At 29.9% G+C, this 27,999-nt stretch overlaps 1 protein-coding gene across 2 annotated transcripts; it reads left to right on the top strand.

Moving 5' to 3' along the window:
- The first annotated feature begins 820 nt into the window (after positions 1–820).
- LOC119678817 (histone-lysine N-methyltransferase trithorax) lies at positions 821–25,088 on the top strand. Of its 2 annotated transcripts, none has more exons than XM_038090878.1 (10): positions 821–1,568; positions 5,984–7,663; positions 10,213–10,876; positions 10,931–11,182; positions 11,247–11,546; positions 11,613–11,798; positions 11,855–21,002; positions 21,090–21,223; positions 21,290–21,465; positions 24,576–25,088. In XM_038090878.1, exons 2-10 carry the CDS (start codon positions 6,875–6,877, stop codon positions 24,747–24,749), a joined length of 11,823 nt encoding a protein of 3,940 aa, XP_037946806.1. In that variant the 5' UTR covers positions 821–1,568; positions 5,984–6,874; the 3' UTR covers positions 24,750–25,088. The 2 variants fall into 2 exon arrangements, with proteins under 2 accessions (XP_037946806.1, XP_037946805.1); XM_038090877.1 differs by lacking the exon at positions 821–1,568 and adding an exon at positions 3,118–3,182 and having other exon boundaries at positions 24,576–24,749.
- Positions 25,089–27,999: the final 2,911 nt, after the last annotated feature.

Below are 27,999 nucleotides of genomic sequence, written 5' to 3'. Positions count from 1 at the left end.
AATGAAACCATACTGATACTGAAACCATACTGATACTTGCTAAAAATGCATTAAAATACAGCCAAAATATTATTAACGAAGATTTTAAATTAATTTATTTGAAATCTATTATATTTGGTATAATAATTTAATTTAGTATTTATATTGTATTGAGTTTAAAAATAATAATATTTATTTAATATTTATAAAAAATAGTTATTAAATTAATCTAAACTTCCGGCAGACGGCTAAAATGCCATAGCTGTAAGCTTTATATATATAATATAATTGTTACTCATTTTAATGTAATACAACAAATTTAAAATGAAGTAAAAATAAAGCTATGAATACTAAATACTACTACATGTTAGCTGTCAAAATGCAACTCTCACACTTCTTTGAACTTTGTTGTTAAATGTGTGCAGCACAAAAAATCTCAATAAAAATCCCTTTCAGTTTAGCATAAAATTAGAAAAATTCGCACACGACCTATATTTCAATTTTCTCTTTGAATAAGTAAAAAGAAATTTGTATGTTGTAAGAAATTGTATTTTTATTTATTTTATATAATAATTTTTACCATTATATATAAAATTTAAAATTATAAGTTTAAAATTATATGAAAAATAAATGATAAATTTTATTATAATTTATAAATTTATTTATATTAAAAATAAACTAAATGAAACAATGAAACTTATTAACCAATAAGTAAAATACAAATTAACTTAAATAATAATTCCGTAGTTCTGTTACAAAATCACTGAATGATTTTCATTTTTTGTTACTTCTGTAAATTGAAAAGAATTGTTATTTTTAAAATGCAGCTGTGTTGAAAAAATATTCCGTAAGTACCAAAAATAGCATATGCATTAAAAATATTTTGTATTCATCCTGTTTATCACAATCATGCTTATGCTGAACATACAGCATACTATACAAGCAACTTAGCATCGAGTCTCACACTCTTTTATTTTAATACTTTTCAATTACTTCGTTTGGTGTTTTTTCGTTGTCGCAGTTTCGTGGGTTTACGCTTCACATTTTTTGGAAAATTACATGAATAATTTAGAAAATATGTAATAAAACTATTAAAAAAATAAATATGAATGTTTATATAAATGTTTACTATAAATTTTATGTGAACACTTTTCAAAATGTTAAAAAAATGGTAAATAAAAATCTTAAAACCTGAATGGTGTAAAGAAAATTTATATTCTGTGTGTGCGTATTTTGTGCAAGTGTTTGTATCGGTAAGCGCCAAGAAAATGTTCCAAAAGATAACGCAATTTAAGTGAAAACCGAAATAAAGAGCAAAGCGAATGAAATGTGTAAATAAAGTCAATGTAAAAACAAAGTAGAAACAATATATATAAGGAAGATTTTGTAAAAATTTGCAAGAGCGGCAGTGTTGCATTCCATCAAAGCAATAAAATGTTGTGTTTGTTTCATTATTAATTTGCAATCAGAAAATTCAAAATCTAAAATTTTATTGTTTTATTATATGTCCACGAAGTATATTTTGCTACATATTCTTAACAAACATTGTCCACAGATTTTTAATACGACATTTAAATAAAAAACAAAAGGTGAGGATTTTTAGCTCTCTTAAGATCATTTTGTATATTAACAATAATATAACGATTAATAACATTTTATTGTTCACGACTTATGTTTAGGCGTGGTAGTCTATCGATATATAACTTTAAATACGTTTTATATTATTGGTATGATAAGCATCGAAAACTAATTAAAACTACTTTAAAAATAAATAAACAACTAGAAGTATTAAAATGTTTAAAATAATGTGTATGAAACCTAACTAGAAGTAAATAAGCTGTGTATGTGGTCTAACCATATGCGCACTAAATAATATAGTTTAAACGTGAAATGAATTTATTATGTATTAATAAATGCGATATATATGTTTTACATTCTTTTGCAACTATTCTTATTGCGATCTCTTAATTAGATGCATATAGTTTAATTACTCAATAAATGAAATAAAAGTAATAAAATTGTTTTAAAACAATTATTCAAAATTGCAAAAAATTAATTTAATGAAGATTTAAGTTTACTGTTCGTAGTTTTATTTATATAAAAGGAAGTAAACAGTTAAAAATGCATGTAGTAGTCTTTATTCTTTTTCATACCCGCAGAGTTCACCCTGTTTAATTACGATGATAATGTGAATTAGGCAATTTGGAAGCAAATTAAGTGGAAAGTTTATTTTGTACAAAATATTAAGGTCTTATTAAATAGCAGCTGCTTTCATTCAAAAATGTCGCAGTACAAAATTTCTACGTTGAACTTCTGAGTTATGCTACGTTCTCACCCTGATCTCCTGCAGCTGTTCTATTGTATTCCCTTTTCTTTTCTCATTTGGTTCGCCTTTGACTTGTTTTGATTTTTTTCAGTTTTTAGCGTTTGTTGATTGTTCTACGTTACATATGAATCATAGGTTTGGTTGGTACACTTAAGTTAATAGTTATTAGCGTTCGATTAAAAATGCGTTTTAAGTTTTACGAGCGTTTATTCCTGATACACGTTGCACTTGACATTGAAGTTATATTTTTATCACTAATTTTTCACAGAATTTTATTTAAATTTGTATTATATTTTTTTTTTTTTCTTCTATCATTTCTTCAGTTTTTTTTATTTCATTTGCTTCGCCTTTTCTTTTCATTCCGTTTTTGTACTTAGACACAAAAGTTTCCTTCAAATTTCAATAATTATTCGCAATTTGTATCTATTTTGCGATTTGATTTTTGTTTTTAGCTGTATTAATAGATTTAATAGATTCCAAAAAAATGTGTGTTTTGTTTCTGTTGTGATATTTATATTCTATGTCATCTTTTATATTGTTTGTTGTCATAAAAAGTGCCAATATAAATAAATTAAATGCTGTTCTAACATTCATTAATAAAATGATTTTGTTTTTGCATATGCTCTTAAATCCTGTACTCGTATTTGCATTGTCGTTTGTCATCTTGCGAAATGTTATTGATTAATTCAAAAAGTCAGACACTGAATTTTTTTAATGATTTGATTTGTGGCAAATATAACAATAATTAATTAAAAACAGATTAAAAAGTTTTTCATCGCTGTACCGAAATATTCTAAAAGTGCAATAAATGAAAATATGTTTATATATCGAGCAATATAACATCGGAATAAATTGCGAGTTATGTGTAAACTAGAAAGTAAGGGAGAACAACATTTTTAACAAATTCTTTATTAATAATTTTAGTAGTCATACCATATCAATAAGTAAAATTTCTAAATATCACAATTATTGAAGATGCCTTAATAACCTATAAATAATAACTTTGATTTGATTTGTAATATTTGTAATTATACATATTTGGATACATGTATAATTAACTGAATTTGCTTGATTTTTTTAAACAGAATTTAGATAATAAGCTGTACTTCCATGTATTACGGTTGAAAAAATATAGATCAAGATATTTTTGTTTACATTTAAATTTATTTAGTAAGAAGTCTAAATATAGAAATCCATATGTATTAGGACTTAGTGTGTTATAACTATAGTCTAAGTTGACTGTGTTCTATAATAAATAAATACATGTACAGTAAAAACTATTTCAACTAGACCAGACACTCATCATTCCGCTCATTCAAATGGGGTATCCCTCCAAAAAAATCTAGTTCAAGAAAAATTATTAGAAAGACAGACGTCTATAAGGATGGTTTTTATTATATTAATAGTAGTTTATTATTATTCTTATTTTCAAAATTAAAACAAAAAATCAGATACAAATATTTTTTTTGCTTTTATACTTTATTAAAAGATTTGCAATATGTTAAAAATGTTTAAATATTTTATTTTGTGCTATTTTCATATGCGCTCATTATTAAGCTTCTTGTTAAAATTGAAAATTCTTCGAATTTAAAAGATTCTGAAATTTTTTCCATCACAAAATAAATACGACAGAAATGAACTGCATTGGTTTTTGGAAGAGTTCCACCACGTACTGTGATGCTTTCTTTTCCGGGTGATGGAACAAAAATATCCTTGTAATATCTTGTCCCATTGTAAAAGTCTAAGTTCTATGAACTGCTTTCCAGTAAGAAAGATAAAAGTAGTAGTTGATGTACATAATATTAAGAAATATGATTTTATCTAAGCTATTGTGGTTAAACGTAAACTTTAATAAAGAAAACAGTGAGAAAACTGTAACTTAGCAGTTTCGAAAATAATTGGATAAGTACCAATTTACATTATGCTTGTACTTATAATAAATATAATGACAATATTGACATTGATAGCTATTGTCAAGTCAAAATATTATTACAATGGTTTATCGTAAATAATTCATCGAAAATGTCAGTTTTTACTGAAGAATTATCGTGAATCACTTTATTTGCATAATGTAAATCATAATCTTCTATTACTGTTTTTTTTTTGATTGTGTTGAAAACATCAAACCGGGACCAAATGTAAATGAGATATTAAACCATAAATTATAACAATTTGGGAAAAAACGATAGTGTATATTGGGTGTATCCTACAATAATAAAATAAAGAACAAAAATATGGAAATCAAAATATATATAACTATATAAACAGTGTGTTACTTTAAAAAGTTTCGAAAGTAGCCTTTAAACAATAGGTGTATTCGTCCGCTCTGAAGTGTTGCAAAAGCTACAAGTCGCTTGCATTTTCGATTGGTAAATCTGGATTCAATCTAGATTTACTCACGATCTGTCGAATTTTATTGCCCAATTGAAATTTTTAAAGTAATCTAAAAAATTTGTAGTTGTATTTATCAAGTTATATAAAACAGCTGTTAATACCTAAACTCAAGTGTTAAATATTTCGCTAACAATTTACCAACCGACAATGAAAATTGCACTAAAAGCGAATATCCATTGAAAAAGTTAGCAATCGAAAAGAACATTAGTGACATATTGGCATTACTGTTGCAATCTGTAAAATATTATATTTTCACAATTACCAAGACATTCGTATATGCGGCAAATTTAAGGCAAACTGAATTTTGTATAAATTTAAATGTTAAAAAATTAAATATTGAAATGAATAGCGTATTAAGAACAATGACCAGAATGCAGGAAACTTTGAAATTTCCTGTTACAACAAAATCAATTGTAGTTAAAAAGATTTACACCTTTAAATCATAAACTTGTTAGCAATTAACAATTAATAAAACTCTTTTGATGTATTCTTATAAATTTGGATATATTTTTAAAATATTTATATTCTCTAAAATTTTAACGTTTTTATAATATTTCTATTTCAAATTTGTGAAATAAAATTTAAATTTGGAATTCTAAACTCTAAACAACTTTTGACGGATAATTGGAGTATTTGTTGAAATTTGCAATGAAAGTTCACAATAGATCATAGATCGGTTTGATAATATTTTTTTCTACAGTCTCCAATTTGTTTAGACACTTCATAACTAGAGAGTATTGTTGTTTTGCTTACAAATTAGCGACTTTAAGCAAGTGACTTGTTTTTTTTTTTTGTTCAACTTTAGAGCGGCCAAATACACCTAATAAATATATAATAAAAACAAAATTCTGGATTATTAACATAAACTCTGGATAAAGGTCTGGATTCGATGGATCCACACCGAATTGAAACAAGTCATTTTATAAGCCTGGTCGATGAGTGCTTTATCATGGGTTTAGCTTTATAGGACTTTAAATATTGCAAATAATTATTATTGCAAGATTGTTTTCATATTCTTGTATTATTTTTTGTGTTCTTAATGAGACTTAAAATATATAATTTTATATTCATCATATAAAACATAAGCTGTGTTGACCGCTTTGGCATTTGTATTATTTGAAAAAATAATATAAAAATTGAATACTCTATGGTCACTAAATTCGTCAGTAATATGACAGAATGACAAAATATCGTTGCTAGTTAATTTTTTTAAAATTATAATCTAATTACACATCCAAAATTATAATGTAAAAATAATTCTTTTTATGATTTATGATTTTTCAGATGCAACAATGAAAAGCAGCTACCAGCGATTATTAACAAACACTAAGACATCAATAACAATTTCTAAAATTAACGAAGGGTTGACTAAATATCTAAGGATTGCCAATATCTAAAGCTGAAATAAAAATTTGAAGTAAATGAAAACTATGTAAGACGCTGCATAAGAAGGGGTAAAACGAATTTTAATTCACTACATAACTTTACAAAAAGTTGTCATAAAAAGACAGCAAACGGAAACCAACCACATGCAAGAATAAAAATATTACTATTAAACTACACGCTACACAGGAGGGAATCTTAAATGAGAAAAACTTGAAATATAAACAGTGAAACCAAAAAAGTCTCATTTTAAGTTGAAAAACAACTTAAATCCAAATAAGAGAGAGAAACACAATGCACCTTAAATAGAGAGTGAAAAAGTCAGAATAAATAAACAAAAACGAGCAGGGATAGTGCACTTTAAAGTCAAGAAAAAAACTATTTTAAAGGAGAAGAATCAAGAAAGTCGTATCGTTAGCGTTGGTCACGCGAGATACGGTAACAAATAGGGAACAGCAAGCTGTTATATTCAAAAACAGTAAGAAAAGAAAAATATTTGAAAGGCAGCTGTTTGTTGTTGGCTGTTTGCCTTTCGTGCAATTTCAACGTTTTATTCCCAAGGGAGAGTAGAATAGGTGAGAGCAAGTAACCTGAAACATACTCTTGTGTATAGTAAATTTGCTCACCTCATATTTCGAATAAACGCGGTGTTTAAACGCGAAAAATTAATAGTTTGGCGAACATTATCAGGTTTCTTGATATTGTTCTTAGTCACAACTGTTAAGGAAAAGTGCGGCACAGCACCTTTGTGTGCCGCCGTGAAAAATTTGCAAATGCAAATTTTATGTTATTATGGGCCGTTCCAAGTTTCCAGGGAAACCATCAAAGTCGATTAATCGTAAACGCATTAGTGTGTTGCAAATTGATGATGAGGGGTTGGCAGAGCAGCAGGAAAACACGACAGACGTGCCCACAAATCGTAGCAATAGAAGCAACAACAACGATGATGATGATAATGAAAATGATACGAGAAATGGTGGTAGTACCAGTAATGGAAGGGTTGCTGATGCAAGTAGTACTGACGGCGCAAGTGGATCGCAAAGTAATCAAAATGTAAACGGTAAGAATACTGAAGATGGCAAAAGTTCAAATGGCGATAGTGGTTGCGCAGGTAATAGCAATAGTAATAGTGTAACCGAATCAAGTTTGGAGTTATACAATGATGCGCTACCTTTAAGTGATGAAACTGACGACGATAGAAGCAATGATAAATCTCGTGAAATGTATAAAAACAAAAAAAAAGAAGAAGAGGAAAAAAATGCTAAAGAAAACAATGAAAATTATACAATTGCAGCAAATAAAAGATCTTTACAATCAATAACAACGATGCCATCCTTATATACTGATGTTTCTACACCAACAGTAATGGCCTGTGGTAACAAAACCTGTAACAGAAAATTCAAAACTTTTAACCTTACCAAGGCAGATATGATGAGACCTTCCTTTCCTAAAGTGAAACAACAGCAACAGATAAAAATAGATTCTCCTGCATCCTTTACAGGAAAGCCTGTTGTTATAGAGTCTAAGGCAATTATTGAGACTGATGCTGATGACGATTCAATGGATGACTACAGTACAACAGTATGTTTTTATTAGCACATTAGTTTCTTATTTCACACGATTGTTTTACACAATTATGCATTTTTATATTATATTTTAATTTAATTTGCTTAATTTTTAATGTGCTTTCTTTTATCGCATTGTTTTATTTCAATTGTAATTTTTTTTTTTTTACTTTATTATGTAGAAATTCAACTTTTGTTTCAAAAAAATGATTAATAGTTATAGAATTATGTGCAGTAGTCTTCCAAGGTAACCAATAATCCCATTTAACGAACAAAAACATTTTGTTATTGCGTTTTAGATTTAATAAATCGATTTCGTTAAATTGGGCTGTTGTCCAATATGTATCTTATATATTATTTAAGATCAATTATCTAAAATTTCATTTATTACCACGAATAATTTAATCACCAAAATAATAAACAAACATTTATCACTTATTAAGTACCAAAAATAACTAAGTACTAAAAAATATAAATTTCGTTAACTTAATCCATTTTATTGCACAACAAATTATTATTTCACTCATTTAGCCTTAAAATCGTTAATGACTACATTGTTGAAGTAGAACTTCTTACCCTACAGAATCATTTTGAGATACGTGAGCAGTTGACAGTTACTGAATGCCAAATTATACCAATCTAAGTATAGTTCATGCAATTTGGGGATCGTAACCAAGAACTCTGGACACGTTGTATCGTCTTGGGGAAAATGTCATATACTTTTTAAGGCATTGTTAGGTTCGCACAAAATTTTTTTTTATTAAAAAAAAATGTTGACGAATAGATGAAGTTAATTTCGTCTCATTATTTGCAGCGACGAGTAGACTAGTAAAAGTTTGCTTATGTTGGCAAAAAAGTTAAATTTAATTTCATCATTTTTTCCAACACAATTTACATTCACATCTAACACTTCGTTCAATAATGTGTGTGACTAACTAATTAAAACACATTTTTTTGCCAAAATTCGTTTTTATTCATCAACATAGTCCCCTTTTAGGGAGATACAATCATTTCAACGCTTTTGCTTTTGTAAAACGATTTTTCTATGCCTTCAAAATAGGCGTTAGTTTCGGCGATTATTTCATCATTTGAGCCAAATCTCTTACCACGGAGCATCTTTTTGAGGTCTGCGAAGAGCCAGTAGTCGATGGGGGCCAGATCAATTCGTTCACTTTTGCCATCGTTTTCATCGACTTGTGACACGGTGCATTGTCTTGGTGGAACGAAACTGTTTTCTTCGCCATATGAGGCCGTGTCTTTGCGATTTCGTCTTTCAAACGCTCCAATAACGCTATATAATAGTCGCTGTTGATGGTCTTCCCCTTCTGGAGATAGTCGATGAATATTATTTCATGCGCATCCCAAAATACAGACGCCATAACCTTACCACTCAGCAGACTGCCGATTTGACTCTGGAGTGAAATGATGGATCCATGTGTCATCCATCGTGATGTACCGACGCAAAAACTCCGACTTCCGTCCAGTAGATGGAATGTCATCGGTGTCTGTACGACCACGTTTGAATTCGGCATACCAATAACAAATGCTTCTTTTTGATGGAGCAGAGTCCGAATAATGTTTTTCAAGCCATTCCTGGCATTGAACAGTATTTTTTTTCATTAAAAAACAATGATAAAACAGCACACGGAATTGCTTTGAATTCATTTTTTTTTTGAAAACTCAAAAGTAGCGTCACTTAAAGCACTGTAACTTGTAAACAAATGGTCGGTTTAACATATGATTTTGACAGTAAGACTAAAAAGGTTGCCACTTTTGAAAAAAAATATTTATTTAGTATTAGTGCCGCCATCTATGTGTCAGTCACACACATTATTGAACAAAGTGTTATACATTGAAGCTAGTTGATCTAAAATTGCGGAATTTTCTCCCTAAATATTTTATAATTTTGTCAACCACCAGTTATAACATAGCGCGAGGTGCGCGTATTATGATGCTGGACGAAATTCCGTACAAATTTTCAAAAACTTGTGGTAAGCAGGTCTTAGCTTTTCTTTTATCTAATTTATATTAGAAACCGCCTGAATGTCTGAAACAGTAATTACGAAAAGCATGTTTCTCATATTTGCCTTATGGTAAGTGTCGGGATTTACTGTGATAAGTTCTATTCTATTGCTTTTAATATATCCCATCAAATTTTAGTTTCAAAATATCAAACCTTAAAGCTTGTGAAACAGGTACCAAATTGTAGATAATTAACTGTCCAAAAAATTAAAATTCAAATGTCAATTGTCAAAATTAGAATTTAATTCATATTTATTGTGAACTAATATAAATTAATCTAATTAAATGTTAATACTAAACTAGTAATAATTCATATATTGATAGTGGTTAGTACTATTACATATACACTGCATTGTCTTTATCTCTCATTGTACATATTTGCTTTATATCCAATAAACTCATGCTGTATATTATAATATATTATTTTTGCACAGTAAAATTTATTTATAATTAAAATAACTAAACCATATAAAGAGATTATTTCGGGAAATTGACAAATATATGTTGATACATCAAAAATTTTCTTTTCTAATACTATTTCAGTTATTGGTAACATCTGCTAATTCTAAAATTGAAACAAAATCCAGTGACATAAATCTTGAATCATCGAAAACATCAAACGACAACAAAAATGTTTGCACTACTAAATTAAACGTTAACGATAACACTAATAATCAAAACAATCTTAATAATAACTGTACACCATCTACCAGTTCAAAAGTTGTTACTACTACGAAGCAAAAGAAAACTGTGACTTTTAAAAATATATTGGAAACAAGCGATGATAAAAGTGCTGTCAAAAAAATGTACAATCCAGATAATCGTCGACCACTTGTGTCAATTATGAAAAAGGAATGCATATATCGACCAAATTTATATACGCGGAATAGTGAATGTATTGTACGACCTTCTAGATTAACTGAGATTTTGAAAAACAATTCAAACATAGACAAATTAAACTCTTTGAAATTCCGTTCATCCACATCAAGTACTTGTGTTTCTTCTTCTAACACAACATCTAATGAATCTAGTACATTAAATTCATTATTTGGTGGTGGCTTATCAAGAGCTTTTGGAGCACCAATAGCTGATGAAGACAATATGCATAATATAGTCACATTTCGCGTTAAAGCAGATTCTCCGACACGGGATTCTAAATCTGATACTAGTAGCAGAGATAACAATGATGATAATAAGCTCAACGACGGTAAGAAATTCAATAAAGATTATATTATAACCATTAAGCCTTATTTTCATATAGACGGTGATGGAGATAATGCAGAAGATGATGAAGACGAACAGCAAATGATTGTAGATAAACTCTTTGTCTTACCTAAGCGTAGTACACGATCGTCGAGAGTCATAAAACCTAACAAACGTCTATTGGAAGATGGAATTATTTGTAAAAAAAGTGCAAATAAAACAAAAGTAAATGGTTCTACTATGCAGAAAAAAGATCAGTCAAATTATTTTTGTTTGCGAGAAGATTGCAATAACACAAAACTTAATTTAGGTTTGCAATGAATTACCATTTAATTAAAATATTACGCTATATATTTCTTATATTTATTTTAAAGGTAACAAAACTTCAAAAGAGCTCTCCGAACCAAAATCTACATTTGCTTTGTCCACATCACAATTCCCAAAGTATAGTCACTTAAAAGCAAATAGTTTTGTTTTACGACAGCCACGTTTACATATTTACGAATCAGTTTCTGATCGTGCGAACACTTCACAAACTACGGGTACATCACCAACACCAAAAGGCGTAACATCAAAATCATTAACTCAATCAGTTTGCTCAAATTCTCATTTGAATAGTACATCAACATTTTCGTTAAGTGCTCCTAATAACCCACTTAATAGCGCTAGTTTAAGTAAGTTTTGCTTATTCATATGGTATAACATTAACAATGTTTTATATAATATTTTTTACTTAATAGGCAATTCGACTTCTTGCAGCGTATGTTCAGCAATTATTATTAATAAAAATTTGCAAGAGGCTCGTAAATATGGAGTACTAGCCTGTGAGGCGTGTCGAAAATTTATATCGAAAATTAATAAGAAATCAATTGCATCTAGCGGCAGTCCATCAAAAAAGTATTTACAATTGCTATGTAAAGGGGATGGTAATTTATTATAAAATAAAATTTATTTACTATATTCATATATAAACTGTTTTTAGGTAACTGTAATTTATTGTCTCATTCCAAAAATCATATTCGAAATTTTAAAAAGATTTATAAAGAACGCTGCTCTGCATGTTGGTTAAAAAAATGTATTCAAATATTTCATTTTCCGTCTGGGCACAAGTTGCGATTAAGCAATATTTTACCAGTTAACATGATAAAACAGAAAGATTCGTTAATACAAATATCCCCAACAGACACTTGTTATCGAAATGACACTGAATTACTTTCACCAACTGGACTATTTTTGTCTCAAAGGCTTACTACTCCAGGGCAAATTAAATGGAAATCTTCAATTGATGTTGGAATTGAAATGAAAATAAATTTAAAAAATAACCCTTTGGCAGAAAATAATGTAACATTCGGTACATCACCATTATTAAGACCACCAATACTAGAAAAATCGATTTTTACAAAAAATATAGAACAACAAAAAGTTGAAAAAGTAAAAAAACTGGAGAATTCAGATTTAACACCAGAAGACGATTATTTAAAAAATCGAAACAAGGTTAATGAAAACGGTCATAAATTAAGTAAAAGTAAACGTAAAGAAAAACAAGATAAAGATATACTAAATAAATCAACAACGAACATCTCAAAATATGTATCGAAAGGAATAATGTCAGAGATTATCAATACATCGCTAACAAGTAGTGGAAATCCTTTGTTATTATCTGCTCAAATCATACCTTCACCATCAACCCAAACTGCAGTTGACTTTTCTGGTCCAATATCTACGGTTAAAAGTACATTGTCATATTCGTCAATTTCAACATTGCCCACAACAACAGCATCAGCTTCTACTTTAGCAGATACGCATAAAAGACAGAGAATTGATTTGAAAGGTCCACGTGTAAAGCATGTTTGCCGAAGTGCGTCAATTGTTCTTGGCCAACCTTTAGCTATATTTGACGAGGAAAATGATTTGAGTACAGATCAACCGCGTATCGATGAGTCACTTGTAGCAGCTTCTAAAAATACAGATATAACATTCTGTAAAGATGAAAATTATACAAATAAACAGAATAGTGTAACTGTTGAAAATGAAAATTGTTCCTCTTGTAGATTAGAAACAAACTCTAAACCACATTGCACAAATGATTCTGCAACTAAACAAGTAGATGAAATTACACAACCATCATCCTCAAAATCTTCTAACCTTTTAGATCAAGAAATGACAGAAGAAATTAATTCCGAAAAAGGATCGGTACTGCATATTTCCAAAATTGACACACGTAACATAAATAGTAACCGCAATATTACAATTAATAACAATAATAATTTGTCAGTTCAGAAATCAAACACAACTTTCCCATCTGTTGTTGGCCAAAAATATATGAATTTTCAACATCATCATCAACAACACTTACCTAAACGCAAGGAATTATGTAAATCAAAACTATTAATATCTATTGATTTTTGGGAAAACTACGATCCCGCTGAAGTAAGCCAAACTGGATTTGGTTTAATCGTTACTGAGACAGTTGCGCAGCGCGCTTTATGTTTTTTATGTGGTTCAACTGGACTAGATGCATTAATTTTTTGTGCTTGTTGCTGTGAACCTTACCATCAGTATTGTGTATTAGATGAGTATAATTTAAAGCATTCCTCTTTGGATGATACAATAGCCAGTATTTTAGATACGTCAACTTTAATGCTTCATACTAATACAAATAACATGAATCAAATAACTAATCGTTTGAATTGGTTATGTCCACGTTGCACAGTATGCTATACTTGCAATATGTCTTCGGGTTCTAAAGTGAAATGTCAAAAATGTCAAAAAAATTATCATTCAACATGCTTAGGAACTAGCAAAAGATTGCTTGGAGCTGATCGACCATTAATTTGTGTTAATTGCTTGAAGTGCAAATCTTGTTCAACAACGAAAGTTTCGAAATTCGTCGGCAACTTACCAATGTGTACATCATGTTTTAAGTTACGAAAAAAAGGAAATTATTGTCCTATATGTCAAAAATGTTACGAAGAAAATGACTTTGATCTAAAAATGATGGAATGCGGTAATTGTAATCAATGGGTTCATTCAAAATGTGAAGGACTAACAGATGAGCAATACAATTTGTTAAGTACTCTTCCAGAGTCAATCGAATTCATATGTATTAAATGTGCAAAACAGACAGAAAATTCTAAACAAAGAGCATATGAATGGCGTCAAGCTGTTACTGAGGAATTTAAAACGAGTCTTATGAGTGTTTTAAAGCTTCTCAGTAAGTCTCGCCAGGCTTGTGCTCTACTTAAATTAAGCCCAAGAAAAAAAATTATGTGTACTTGTGGTGGTAATGGTAAAATCCAACCAAAATGTTTGCAATTCAATAATGAACGCGATCCGCGGTGTAGTGATGGAGAATCTCAATGTAGTGAAGATATATATGAATTTAATGAAAATTTTATTGAAGATAAAGGTAGAGAAAAGTGTATCTGTGTTAATACATTGAACTCAAATTCATATAATGGAAATCAAAATAATAATCTTAGCTTAGTGGATATAAAACGTAAGATTATTAGTAACGAATACGTTTCACTAGCAGAATTTAATTACGATATGAATAATGTAATACAAATTGCTAACTGTGATGAACTGGTTATTGCTTATAAAGAAATATTGAGTGAACAATTTCCATGGTTTCAAAATGAAACAAAAGCTTGTACAGATGCACTGGAAGAGGATATGTTTGAATCATGTTCATATATAATAAATAATTCACTAGAGTCTCAAAATTTTAACAATGAGCATCAGAATCGATCTATTATTGATTTACCTGAAAATGTTGATAGTATGATTTATTCTCTTAAAGCACGTAAAGACATGCGCGTTTGCCTCTTCTGTCGCAAAACTGGAGAAGCAGAATCCAGTAAAGAATCTCGTTTATTATATTGTGGACATGATTGTTGGGTCCATACAAATTGTGCTATGTGGTCGGCTGAAGTGTTTGAGGAAATTGATGGTTCATTACAAAATGTACATAGTGCAATATCACGTGGTAGAAAAATCAGATGTACTGTCTGTGGAAATAGAGGGGCGACAGTAGGTTGCAATGTTAAATCATGCGGAGAACACTATCACTTTCCATGTGCTCGCAGTATTAATTGTTTCTTTTTGGTGGATAAAACTGTTTTCTGTCCAGACCACGCAGGAGATGCGTCTAATGCTAAAACGTTAGCAACAACTGAAACTAATTTCAATGTAACAAGACCAGTTTACGTGGAACTAGATCGCAAAAGAAATAAACTTGTTGAACCCTCAAAGGTTCAGTTTCATATTGGTTCACTGGAGGTAAAACAATTGGGGACACTGATACCCAAATTTTCTGATACTTACGAAGCCATTATACCTATAAATTTTCTATGCTCTCGTCTTTATTGGTCATCTAAAGAGCCTTGGAAAATAGTGGAATACACAATAAAAACAACAATACAAAACAATTTTTCGACATTAACTGCTTTTGATGCTAGCAGAAATTTCACTATTGATCATACTAATCCAAACTCTTCAATGGTACAATTGGGCCTTGCACAAATTTCACTTTGGCATAATAGTTTAACACGCGGAAATATTGCAGATATTGAAAATACAGATATTGTTAATTTACGAAATTCAACTTTAACTAAGCTTCTTCCGGAATTCCTATCTAATAATCAGAACTCTTCATCAGCAACGGATGAAAATAACGAAGAAGAACCACAAAATAATGCCGATTTATTTCCTCCTGAAATTAAAGATGCTATTTTTGAGGATTTACCGCATGAATTACTGGATGGCATTTCCATGTTAGACATATTCCCCAAATTTATGATATGTGAAGAAATGGGCAATTCTGATGGCAAAACCGAAATGTTTCTAAATGAGCAGTCTAAAGATAGTGCACCAAATACGGTAACAAATTCTAATGTACAAATATCTGATGATGATACTGTAAACTCAGCTTTTAGTAAACAGAATGAGTTAAATAATTCTTGGTCCTCAAATAACCTAATTGTCAATCATGTAGAAGACGCATTACTGTCGGCTACAAGATCAAGCAATCAAATAAAACGAACTTTTAACAGTAGCGATATTCAACGAAATAAATCAGAGCTGTTAAAAAGAACACCACAACAACGTACTTGGTCAAAAATTGATGGAAATAGTGCGGCAGCTGCTATAAAGAGACGTAAATTTTCTAAAAACTTACAAGAGATGCGTGTTACGGAAGGTGTTTTGTTTAGCATAAATCAACAACGCTGTAAAAAGGATGCAACAACAGTACAAGCACTCAGCAGACGCCAATCTCAATCGAACGATGTAGAAATGAATAATACATTAAGAACAAAACAATTTATATGGAGTGCTGCAAAGCATATCGAAACAAAATTAAATATTGAAAGAGATGATAAAATAAAACTTATGCAGGTGGATGGTGTTGATGACTCCATTACCGAATATAGAATTTTTGGTACAGATACTCAATTCAGTGGGACTGTTAAATGTGATCGTTGTCATTGCACTTACCGAACTTATGAATCATTTCAACGTCATATAACAAATTGTGAGCCATTATCAACAAGTGAATCAGAATCTGAAACTACTCCTAGAACTCCGGAATCAGCAACATGTCAGATAATATCTGCAGATGCAATCAGCGAGTTAAATAAACTAAATCAAGGGCATCGCACCGCAACGTTGGCGAACGTCGCTGGAAATTTGCCATTTATACAAACGTTTCCACAAGCTGTACCTTTAAACAATATTCAAAGCAGTATAAATAGTATACCTTTAACAAATATGTCAAATATACAAAATGTACAAGGCTTGCAAAATATACAAGGACTACAAAATTTGCAAAGTTTGCAAAATATACAAATTCAAAATATACAACCACAAACGATTGGAAGTAACTTCTTTATTTCACATTCCCATCCTACTACATCAAATTCAGATGAGCTACAATTTTTTTCAAATTCTTTACAAGGATTAACTTCGAATCTAAACGGTACTTATACTATAGCACCAACAAGTACATTTGGCGCAACTGCTATTCAACCAGCACAACAACAACAAACACAACTTATTGCAGTTTCTACAAATCCAGATGGTTCACAGCAAATAATACAATTACCACCTGTAAACACTCAAAATTCACAAATACTACAAAATTCAGGAGCGTTCCAAACATTGCAAACAAGTAATGATAAAAAGATTATTCTACCTTTAGGAGGTAAATCCATTAAAGCTTTAGGAATAAAGGGTAATCAACAACTAGCAACAAATTTGAAAGGCAAAATAAAATCGAATAATGTCATAAAACCGATACAAACAAAAGTATCAGCACCCAATACTACGGTTGCCCAACAAACTATACAAGCACAACAATCACCGATCACAGTACTTAATACAGGCGCAGTTACTCAAAATACTGCTCAGCTACTAAATAATAGTATTATGCAACAAATGCAAGCAGCTAGTATGAGTTCAAGTGCACAACAACCTCAAATTTTATTCCAAACTGCGAATACCACAACACAACAACAACCAATCATAATGCAACAAGTTGGTGCAGCCACAAACTCGACTGTCCCTCAAAATATTATATCATTTGTAACTACTGATGGAACTCAAAACCCACAAGTGCAATATTTATCTCTTCCTCCGAGCAATGATTTTAAAACTCAAACCCAAACAACCCCCTTCATTACCGCAACAAACACCAATCCCCAAATTATGCAAGGTGCGTTTATTCAAACAGATCCTAGTGGAAATCTTGTTCTTACAACTTCACAAGCACCTACAGGATTACAAATGCTATCAGCAACACCGCTAAATATTACACAAGCAACTCAACCGCAACCACAAGTAATAGGTACGTTAATACAACCACAAACCATTCAACTGGGTGGAAATGTTATAACAGCTGCAGATCCACCCCAGCAACAAGTAATTTTAGGAGGTGGGACAAGTGGATTAGAAATGTTAGCTGCTGCAAATGCATCCGCGCCACAAGTTATACTTGCTACACAGCCGATGTATTACGGACTCGAAACAATTGTCCAAAATACCGTGATGTCGTCTCAACAATTTGTTTCGACTGCTATGCCTGGTGTTCTTAGCCAAAACGCCAGTTTTTCGGCAACTACAACACAGGTGTTTCAAGCAAGTAAAATTGAACCAATTGTAGATATACCAACTGGTTATGTTGTATTGAATAATGTTGATACAGGAGCATCTATAGTACAACAGCAAGGTGCACAACAAGCCAACTATCTAAATTCAACTACAAATGTACTCCAACAACCACAATCAATCCATAATGCGCATCAATCAACAACTGCAACAGAAACTCAGAACAATAATGTTGCCGATCAGCAACATTCGATTTATAGAATACAAACATCTAATGATAATTCTAATTTTTCATATCATAATCAACAATCACAGCAATTTGTAGAGCAAACTGTTAATCAACAACAACCGACAGTTCAAATAATTACAGCTAAAGTACCACCAGTGTCACAAATGAAGCGGAACACAGGAAAAGCAACTCCTATAGCTGCAGTAACCAAAGTTCAACCACAAGTTATTAATAAAGTTGTACCAACAACAAATAATAAACTTAATAATAATAAACAAACAAGTCAACATAGCCGAATACCCTCGCAAATAATTGTTGATTCAGGGCATATTGCAGCAGCACAAACACAAATGAAAACATCAATAAATACGAACATTAATAACTGTAACCCATTAAAGGCTCATCAGAATGTCGATACTCAAAAAATATTTACAACACCCTGTGTTACAACAGTTCCTGCAACAATTGCCACAAAACCTTTACAAATAGCAACTACAACTAAGAAAACAAATTTTATACGTCCCATTCATAAGGCAGAAATAAAACCAAAAATCATTAAAACTGCTACAATTTCAAAACCAAATTTGCAAAGACAGATACTGCAACAGCAACAGCAGCAACAGCAGCAACAACAACAACAACAACAACAACAACAACAACTTATACAATCTATAAATGACAATTCTAAAACTGTTTTGCTCAAACCAATTCAAGATACACAAAATTCTCAACAGACCGAAATAAATGCAACAATCGAAACTAATAAAAGCATGGAATTGAAACCAGTTTTGAACCAGCAATATCAACAATTAAATGAATTTATAAATGAGACAGGAGAGTACAGTTTTGGTGTTGTAGTTCAGAACGAAGCCGATCTTCAAATTGAAACCCCTTCAAAAACAATTAATGAAAGCATAATAAATAACCCCTACGATTTCAGCCAGCAACAGCAACACAGTGAGTGCCAAAATATGCAGCAACAGAAATGTTACAGCATCGAAATTACTAAGGATCAGACTGAAATCTTTAACCAACATCAACAAGAAATGAATGCAATAACTAACAACAGTATAAATCAAAATCGTTCGCAGTACTGCAACTCAACATTTAATGCGAATGTTCCTACAAATATTGTCAATCCCCTACAACAGAGTACACAATATACAATTACAACCAACACTACTAATAATATTCATTCAAACTCCACCACATTAATATCAAGACCCACAAATCGCGTTTTACCTATGCAACAAACTCCGAATCAAACCACAACAACTTCAACAGCTAAAACTGTTGCGAAAACTATTAATGACGTTTCAAAATTGTACAATGACATTACCAGCAAAGTTTGTTATGAGTCAGAGGTTAAGAAAGATGAGGACTCGCTATTGCAAATTCAAATGAATTCACCTCATCTGCAGTCACCACATCAAATATTTCATTTACATGAACAAGATGATAATGAAACCTTTAATAAATCGGTTTCAGTAACTGAATTCGTTGATAATACACTCAAATGTGATTTAGAAGGTATGGAAAATGAAACAAGTTTAACTACGCAGCAAATCGAAATCGTTGCAAATGATTTGCAAGATTACGCCGCTAACTGTTTGCTCATTTCTGAAAAGGATAAGATTCCTTCGACGATAGTATCACAAAATTTTAGTGAAATCAATTGCACATCTGGACCTGAAATTATGAATGTTATTGAACAAGACGACGATGATGATGATGGGTTCAGTATAAAAATGCCAACAGAGGAAATGTCAGATAGTGATGAACCCACAGTTAAAGCAAAAATTAACAAAATTCTTGATAACCTAACAAATGATGATTGCAACGACTCTATTGCTGCAGTAACAACTGTTGAAACTTGTGCTGAATTAAGCAATGTTAAATATATAAACAGTCAAATATGTGAAAATAATACATTACAATCAACCACTACTGAAGAAGCAAACTTTGGCAATGGAAATGCATCAGAAACAATAGTAGCTGCAGCTAATAATCTTATGACACAAATAGACAATGACATAAATGTGGGGATTTCTCAACAAATTAATAATATAAACTTTGATATGAAAAAAATTCAAGTAAAATTATCACCTCATTTAAAATCGAATAAAGTACCTGCAATTATAATTGATAATGAGTCAAGTATTTCAAATGAACCCACAACCAAAATGGATGAAATGAATAGTTTGAAGACTGAAACGCAATTTCCACCACCATATCCAAGTCGTGAACCGAAGAAGATTACCGGTCCTCATTTGTTATATGAGATTCAAAGTGATGATGGTTTTATATATAAATCAACTTCAATAACAGAAATTTGGGAGCAAGTATTTGAAGCAGTACAAGTAGCTCGTCGAGCACATGGATTAGTACCTTTGCCTGAAGGTCCGTTAGCCGATATGTGCGGTGTGCAAATGATTGGACTAAAAACAAATGCCTTAAAGTATTTAATTGAACAATTGCCAGGTGTAGAAAAATGTCAAAAATACACCCCAAAATACCATAAATATGATTCATTACTATCACAATCAGTTGCATTTCCCGCTGCGTCCACAATTTCCAGTATATCTACGAACGGCATTTCTTCTATTAATGATATAAATTCTACAATCGATTATTTATCTGATCAGGAAGACATACAAGAAAATCTTTTTGGGTGTGCTAGGTTGGAACCCTTTTCAAAACGTTCCGACTATGATATGTTTAGTTGGTTAGCATCAAGACATCGGAAACAACCAATACAGGTTTTTTTGCAGCCATCAGATAATGAGTTAATGCCAAGGTGAGTATTTGTTTTTGATCTAATTTAGTTCGCAACTAATTTATTAAGTATATAAAATGTAATATAAAAAATATATTATTATTAAAGGCGTGGTACTGGAAGTAATTTACCAATGGCTATGAAATATCGAACATTGAAAGAAACTTATAAAGATTATGTTGGTGTGTTTCGTTCACATATACATGGTCGTGGTCTTTACTGCACTAAAGATATAGAAGCAGGTAAGTTTTTAATTTCCATATATTTATTTAAAAATTAATTACCTAAATTCCTTTTTCGGGCAACAGGTGAAATGGTAATTGAATATGCCGGAGAACTCATCCGTTCAACGTTGACTGATAAACGTGAACGTTGTTATAATAGTCGTGGTATTGGCTGTTATATGTTCAAAATTGATGAAAATCTCGTTGTTGATGCTACAATGCGTGGGAATGCTGCACGTTTCATAAATCACTCATGCGAGGTATTTATAATGTTTGACAAAACACAACATATAAGAAGTAATAAATAAATAATTTGTATAAATTTCTTTATAAAATTACTAATTTATTGCAATGACAAATTTTTGTTTTATTTTAAAGTTTTTTGTTCGCCTATTATCCCATTTTATTTTTATATAAAGCAAAACACGTTAGTGCTGTACAATGACTAATTTTATTTAGATTTTTAAACAAGTCCCCCCTTTCTATATATAGGTCTATATTAATTGTAAAATATATGATGTTATTCCGGACTGGAGAATTTTGGAGCATATCCAAAAAATATAATTTATTCAAATGCATTTCCGTTTTAATGTTTTAAGATTTTCAAGCTTTGGCTCATGATTGCATTGTGTGCAATCAGCAGCTAATACCGTTGTTACTCGTAATATTTTAACTTTTTATAATATATTAATATCTAGCAATTCTCTTCTTAACTTATGTGTTTTTTTTAACTTTACTGTTCCAATTATTTTATCATTTAAAATTTTCCAATTCTTTCTATTGCCGGATTTATCAGTTTCTTTTAGTTTTTCTTTGTCAAAAATACTGAAGTTCGCTACTTGAGTGGACAATTGTTGAATAAAGGGAATGAATTTGTGAATTTTAACAATTTGTCTCTTTTTTATATTCTTAATTATTTGATTGATCGTCTTCTTCTCTAGCATTATACATACAATAATTAATAAATGGTGATTTTCTTCTTAGACAGCCTATTCAATCTGAGTGTCAGCAGCAGCATTTATTAACAATAAGCTTATTTCCACGTAATTATCAATTTAAATCTTCAATACTACAAATTTTTCTTTAATAATACTTATGACTAATCATAAAAGGTAACATTTATCTTTTAACATTCAATTTCATCATTTTATATTAAACTAGAATCTATACAGCATTCAAAAAGCGTTTCAAGATATGTTATGTACTATCAGTGTGTAAAGCTCTCTCGATCGCGGAGAGTGTATCAATTCGCTAATAGTTCGAAATGCTGTCCTAGTGCGGATATTCCTTAACCATGAGAGTTGTTTCCGAACATGTTTTGGTTTTGATGTTTTACTTTATCCAATGCTTTCTCGTAATCTATGAAGCACAAATATACTAGTGCTGTTCATATTCGAATTTACGAAGAATTCGAATAGTAAACGAAGTCTTCGAAGTTGGAAAAAACTTCGAAGTTTTTGTGAATTTTTGTTCTCGAAGTCTTCGAAGTTTAAGTGCAGTGAAAAACTTCGTAAGCAAAAGGTGAAGTAAGAGCGCAAAATGCAAACAAACGTGCATCACACAAATTATTTGAAGGATGAAAGCATTTGGTTTATTTGCACGGTTTTATGTTTTTTTTTTTTTGTATTCTATGCAGAAAATTAAAAACATGTTTTTTTGTTTTATTTTATTACATTAAATTTATTTTATTATTAAATATGTATTATAATATATATTATTATTAAATATGTTATTATTAAATATTATTTATATTAAATTTACATTTTAAATAACTTATATTTATTATTTATATTTAAAAAATTATATTTATGAAAATTTTTAATATAATATAATACATGAAAATTTGATGGAATTTCTTTTATACAATTGTGCTAATGTAGTAATTTTTACTACATTCTACATTTTATTTAGATAGTTCCTTATAATATTATGTATTTCTTTTCTTAGAAATAAGGATTTAAAAGTTTTACATAAACCGTAAAATAACTGTAATTACAATAAAATAATCAAAAATTATTTTTTTATTATGCAAAAAATAAATTTGTGCTTTTGTTACCTGTGTGATCATCACAGCTCATACATGTCAAATAATTATGCATTAATGAGCAAAACTAATTTTTTCATAACTAATTTTCAAGGTTTTAATTTGTGATTTTTTTTAAAAAGAAAAATGAATACTTTTATAAAATTTCCTTTACTAATAAAATCCATCAATATCAATATTTTCATATTCTTACATATGTATTTTGTATTATATTAAAAATTTTCATAAATATAATTTTTTTAATATAAATTATAAATATAAGTTATATAAAAGGTAAATTTTTTATTTCATATAAATAATATATAATAATATATATAACAATACATTAATACATAATACTACATATACATATATAATAATACATAATACATAATCATAAAATAAATTTTATGTGTTAACAAAACAAAAAAACATATTTTTAATTTATGCATAAAATACCAAAAAAAACATACAACCGTACAAATAAAGCAAATGCTTTCATCCCTCAAATAATTTGTGTGATGCACGTTTGTTTGCATTTTGCGCTCTCACTTCACCTTTTGCTTACGAAGTCTTCGAAGTTTTTCACAACACTTAAATTTTGAAGGCTTCGAGAACAAAAATTTACAAAAACTTCGAAGTTTTTTCCAACTTCGAAGACTTCGTTGAATTGCGAATATTTGAATAATCGAAGAACTTCGGTTTTTTAAAAACTTCGAATATTGTGAACAGCACTAATATATACATCTTTTTGCACATCTTTGCAGTTTTGAACTAGGACTTATAAGCAGAATATAGATTTTCGAGTTTTCATAGCATCTCTAAATTAAAATTGTGTCCATTACCGCTTCACATTTTTTGTATATTCTTGTGTGTATTATTTGCTTATCATTGTTCCTGACGTACTTGTTAAATTTCTTATATTACGTATTGGTTAGCTGAGTTAATCATTCTTTTCGAAATTATTCCCACACCGTTTCTATGCCTTAACATAAGGATCAGACGTTGTTGGCAGCCGCTCATTTTGAGGTCAGACGCTACTAATAAATGGTTTGTCAAAGCGATTTTCCTTCCTCTGCTTGAGTGGTCCGGGAGAGGTAATTGATTTCTCTCTTACCACCCATTTGTGGGAGGCATTCCCCTATCCTCCACCTGGGGACGCGCCCCTAGGAATATAAGGCTTCCTTCGAGGGTAAAATGATGATAGAAACGATTAATATAGTTTTATTTAAAAAATATTATGCGTGAACCGAAACAAGAGTAAAAAATATGTTTGATTAGTTTATATATTAATATATTTTTTTTATTATTTATTAAAACAGATTTTTTCTCATGTGTGCATTTCAGCCCAATTGTTATTCAAAAGTGGTCGATATACTTGGACATAAGCATATAATCATATTTGCGTTGCGCCGTATTGTACAAGGCGAAGAGCTTACCTATGACTATAAATTTCCATTTGAAGATGAAAAAATTCCTTGTTCCTGTGGATCAAAGAAATGTCGCAAGTATTTAAATTGAGTTACAGCGATATAAACACATCAATTCCTGTTCATCTTCATACATGTACAATGACACGAAGACTTTATGAGCAGAATGGTCCGTTAGAGTTGGGACCAGTTTTATCTGAATTTAGTTGTGCAGTGGAATAAATTCATTCAATGTATCATTACGAACGGAAATACACAAATTTCCAAAACAACATTTTATTACTTTTAGCCTTTTGACTTGAAAAAAATAGACGTGTAAAAGTTAAAAGAAACACATTAAATTGCTAGCACGACTACTGAAGATATTGAATTAATTGTGAAAGTAAAAGTCAAGTACGAAATGATATTATAATAACAAGGGACGTGTCAGTATTCAATATATAACTTTATTTGTATTTTTAATGTTAAATAAGTTGATTAAAGCTTATAATTAAAAATTAATAAAATGGAAAATAGTTATAAAGATTTATATTAAGAAAATTGTTGACTATAGAAACTTTTGATTCTATATTGTAACAAAAGTAAATTAATATTAGTTTTATGTACGTATATGTTTAGTTTAAGTTTTGAGCCCGTATTTTGATTAATATTCATTTTTAAAATATAAATTGTAAATATTAAGAATTTAATTATGTATATGTGCAACAAGTGTTTAAATTTATTCTCAATATTAGTTATTAATATAGATGAAGTACTCTAAACCCTTTTAGAACTTTATCTAATGAAACATCACGATTATTTAATTCCGAGTTTTATATAATCTCTTATATTTGTTATATTTTATATTTTTAATTTGTATTATGATGCATGTGCTACGAAAAAGTGCCGAAGAACGAACGCTACGGCATCTTTAAAACAGGGGCTTTTATGTTGCTTATGTAAAAAGGAATTTTACATTTTTATTCCCTAAAGAAAAAAATTAAAAATGGATTTATTAATTTAGGTTATATCATTTGTACGTGAGGAATATATTTAAATAAATATATATTTTAAAGTTCAACAAACATTTTTCTTTCCTAAATTATTAATATAAAATGAATTTGTCAAAATTCGTGAATGCTGCAATGAAGGAGACTTCTGATACTGTAAAATCTTTATATATGATACGGGCAATTCTGGCAAAGACAGTTAAGAGCATTTTGAAAATTGTTTGGAAGATAGGACGAAAGACAGTTTGAAGAACTTTTAGAAAAAGTTTTATCATTCATAAATCGTGGTAAAAAGGTATTTTGTGCTATTGCTTTCGTGTGGAAATCAATAACAGCTGAAAATCGTTACTTCAATTGATTTATCAATTTTATTTTAATGTGATGGAAAGCCGCAAGATATACAGTGGCTCCATCGCATAATCGGACAAGAATTTGTTCGATATAACTTTGCTCTAAACTTTAAAAAAATAGGCTAAAAATATTATTTTTTTGCTTTTATTTACACTTAACATACTTATCTAAATATTAAAAAAAATACATTTCTCATATTAACTGTAAATTTACAGTAAAAAACAAAAACAAAAAAATTGTTTGAGCTCAACGCATAATCGAACGAAGTAAACGAACGAAGCAGCAATGCTTAAAATGTGAAAATGTGGCATATCCTTTGTTATCCAGAACGACCTGCAGACGATTTTGAACTAATTTTACCAAGTTTAAGCACACTTCTGTCGTTATTAAGCACCATGCTTCAAGTAAATCCTCCTTTAGCTGCACTATTGCAGCTATTCATTTTTTTGTTATGCTCTCCTAGCTAATTCCTCCCACTTTTTCTTTTCAATTCTTTTTTTTCAATTCTTCCGTGATAATCAAATTTATATAATGCATTGCAAATAGTATTTCAGCATACATCTTTCCACGAGCAGGTTTTTAATAAAAATTTAATGTCCATTGGGGTTTTGAAAGGATTTTTCTTTATTTCTTTCAATATAGAACGCTTTTCTCTATCATTTAATATTTTACCTTGACATGCTCTGCTCTTATTGGCGAACCTAAACTCATTACGGAACCTCTTCATAATGTCTAGGACAGTAGATTTACTTATTCCAACTAAATTGGTAATATCTCTAATGGTTTTACCTTCAAAATTCAATCTAATTATTGATTACCTAATTTCGACAGTAGATTGCTTTCTACTTGGTGTCAATTGAAAAAAAATGTTTATTACTTAATTCTTATATATGTTATATTTTCTGTTTAGAGCACATTTATACCGAACAAAATCTTGTCCGATTATATGATAGAGCCACTGTGGCATTAAGCACATTAGTGAAAAAGAAATTAATTTGGCCAGATAAGTTATATTTTGTTATTTGTGCGTTTTCAAAAAAAGAAGAATTTTAAGAGCTATTTCTGCGTGAAAAATTAAAAGATGCGTGGAAAAATAAAAGATACATGATGAATATAATATAAAGCAAATTTAATTATTATTTTATGAGTTTTATTTTAAAATGCGAATGATAACAGTTAGATGATTTTTAATTTTTTTTTATGATTACTGTTACAGTTAATGAACAAATCTTATGCACAAAATCTTACACACAAATCTTAAACACAAACAAAATCTTAGCTGACAATCAAAAGATGTGCTTCATAGCATCACTAACATCTTTCGAAACATTTTCGATTGTGGTGAACTGAAAGATAAATGCCAGAATTGCCCTCTATATATTTATATTAATATTGTTGATCGACTAGATTTTATAAAATATTTGTTAGCTTTTTATCCTCAAATATTTTTACATTTATCCTATTCTACAGACTTGAAATTCAAATTACATAGTCGACATAAGTATTTTGACGAAATAAAAATCGTGAATTTTTTCATGATTTTGTTTTTATTTATAACTAATATAATCTTAAAAATAAGCAAACAAATATGTTTTCATAGGAACATAAAAAAATATAAATCAATTATTAATTCATATGTTGACATAAGTATTTTGACAAGTATATAATACTAACAGAACGAATTTTGAATTAATAATAATTGTAGAATAGATAAAAACAATTAAACGTTTAACACATACGTAAATATGATGAAAATAACTACGCAGTAGTTTTTGGTTGATGCCCTTTTAAATATGGAGAGCGATAAGCAACATTTTCGACATATCTTACTTTTTTACTATAGAAAGGGTAAAAATACTGTTAAAGCCCGAAAAAAATTGACCGATGTGTATGGAGAAGGTGTATTGACAGTACGCCGGTCCAGAACTGGTTCGGTAAATTTCGATCCGGCAATTTTAATGTCGAAGATGCACCACGTTCGGGAAAGCCGGTTGAAGCTGA

The sequence above is a fragment of the Teleopsis dalmanni genome, chromosome 2 (genome assembly GCF_002237135.1).
Source record: "Teleopsis dalmanni isolate 2A chromosome 2, ASM223713v2, whole genome shotgun sequence".
Taxonomy (NCBI): Eukaryota; Metazoa; Arthropoda; class Insecta; order Diptera; family Diopsidae; genus Teleopsis; species Teleopsis dalmanni.
This window is presented reverse-complemented; position numbering and strand designations above follow the sequence as displayed.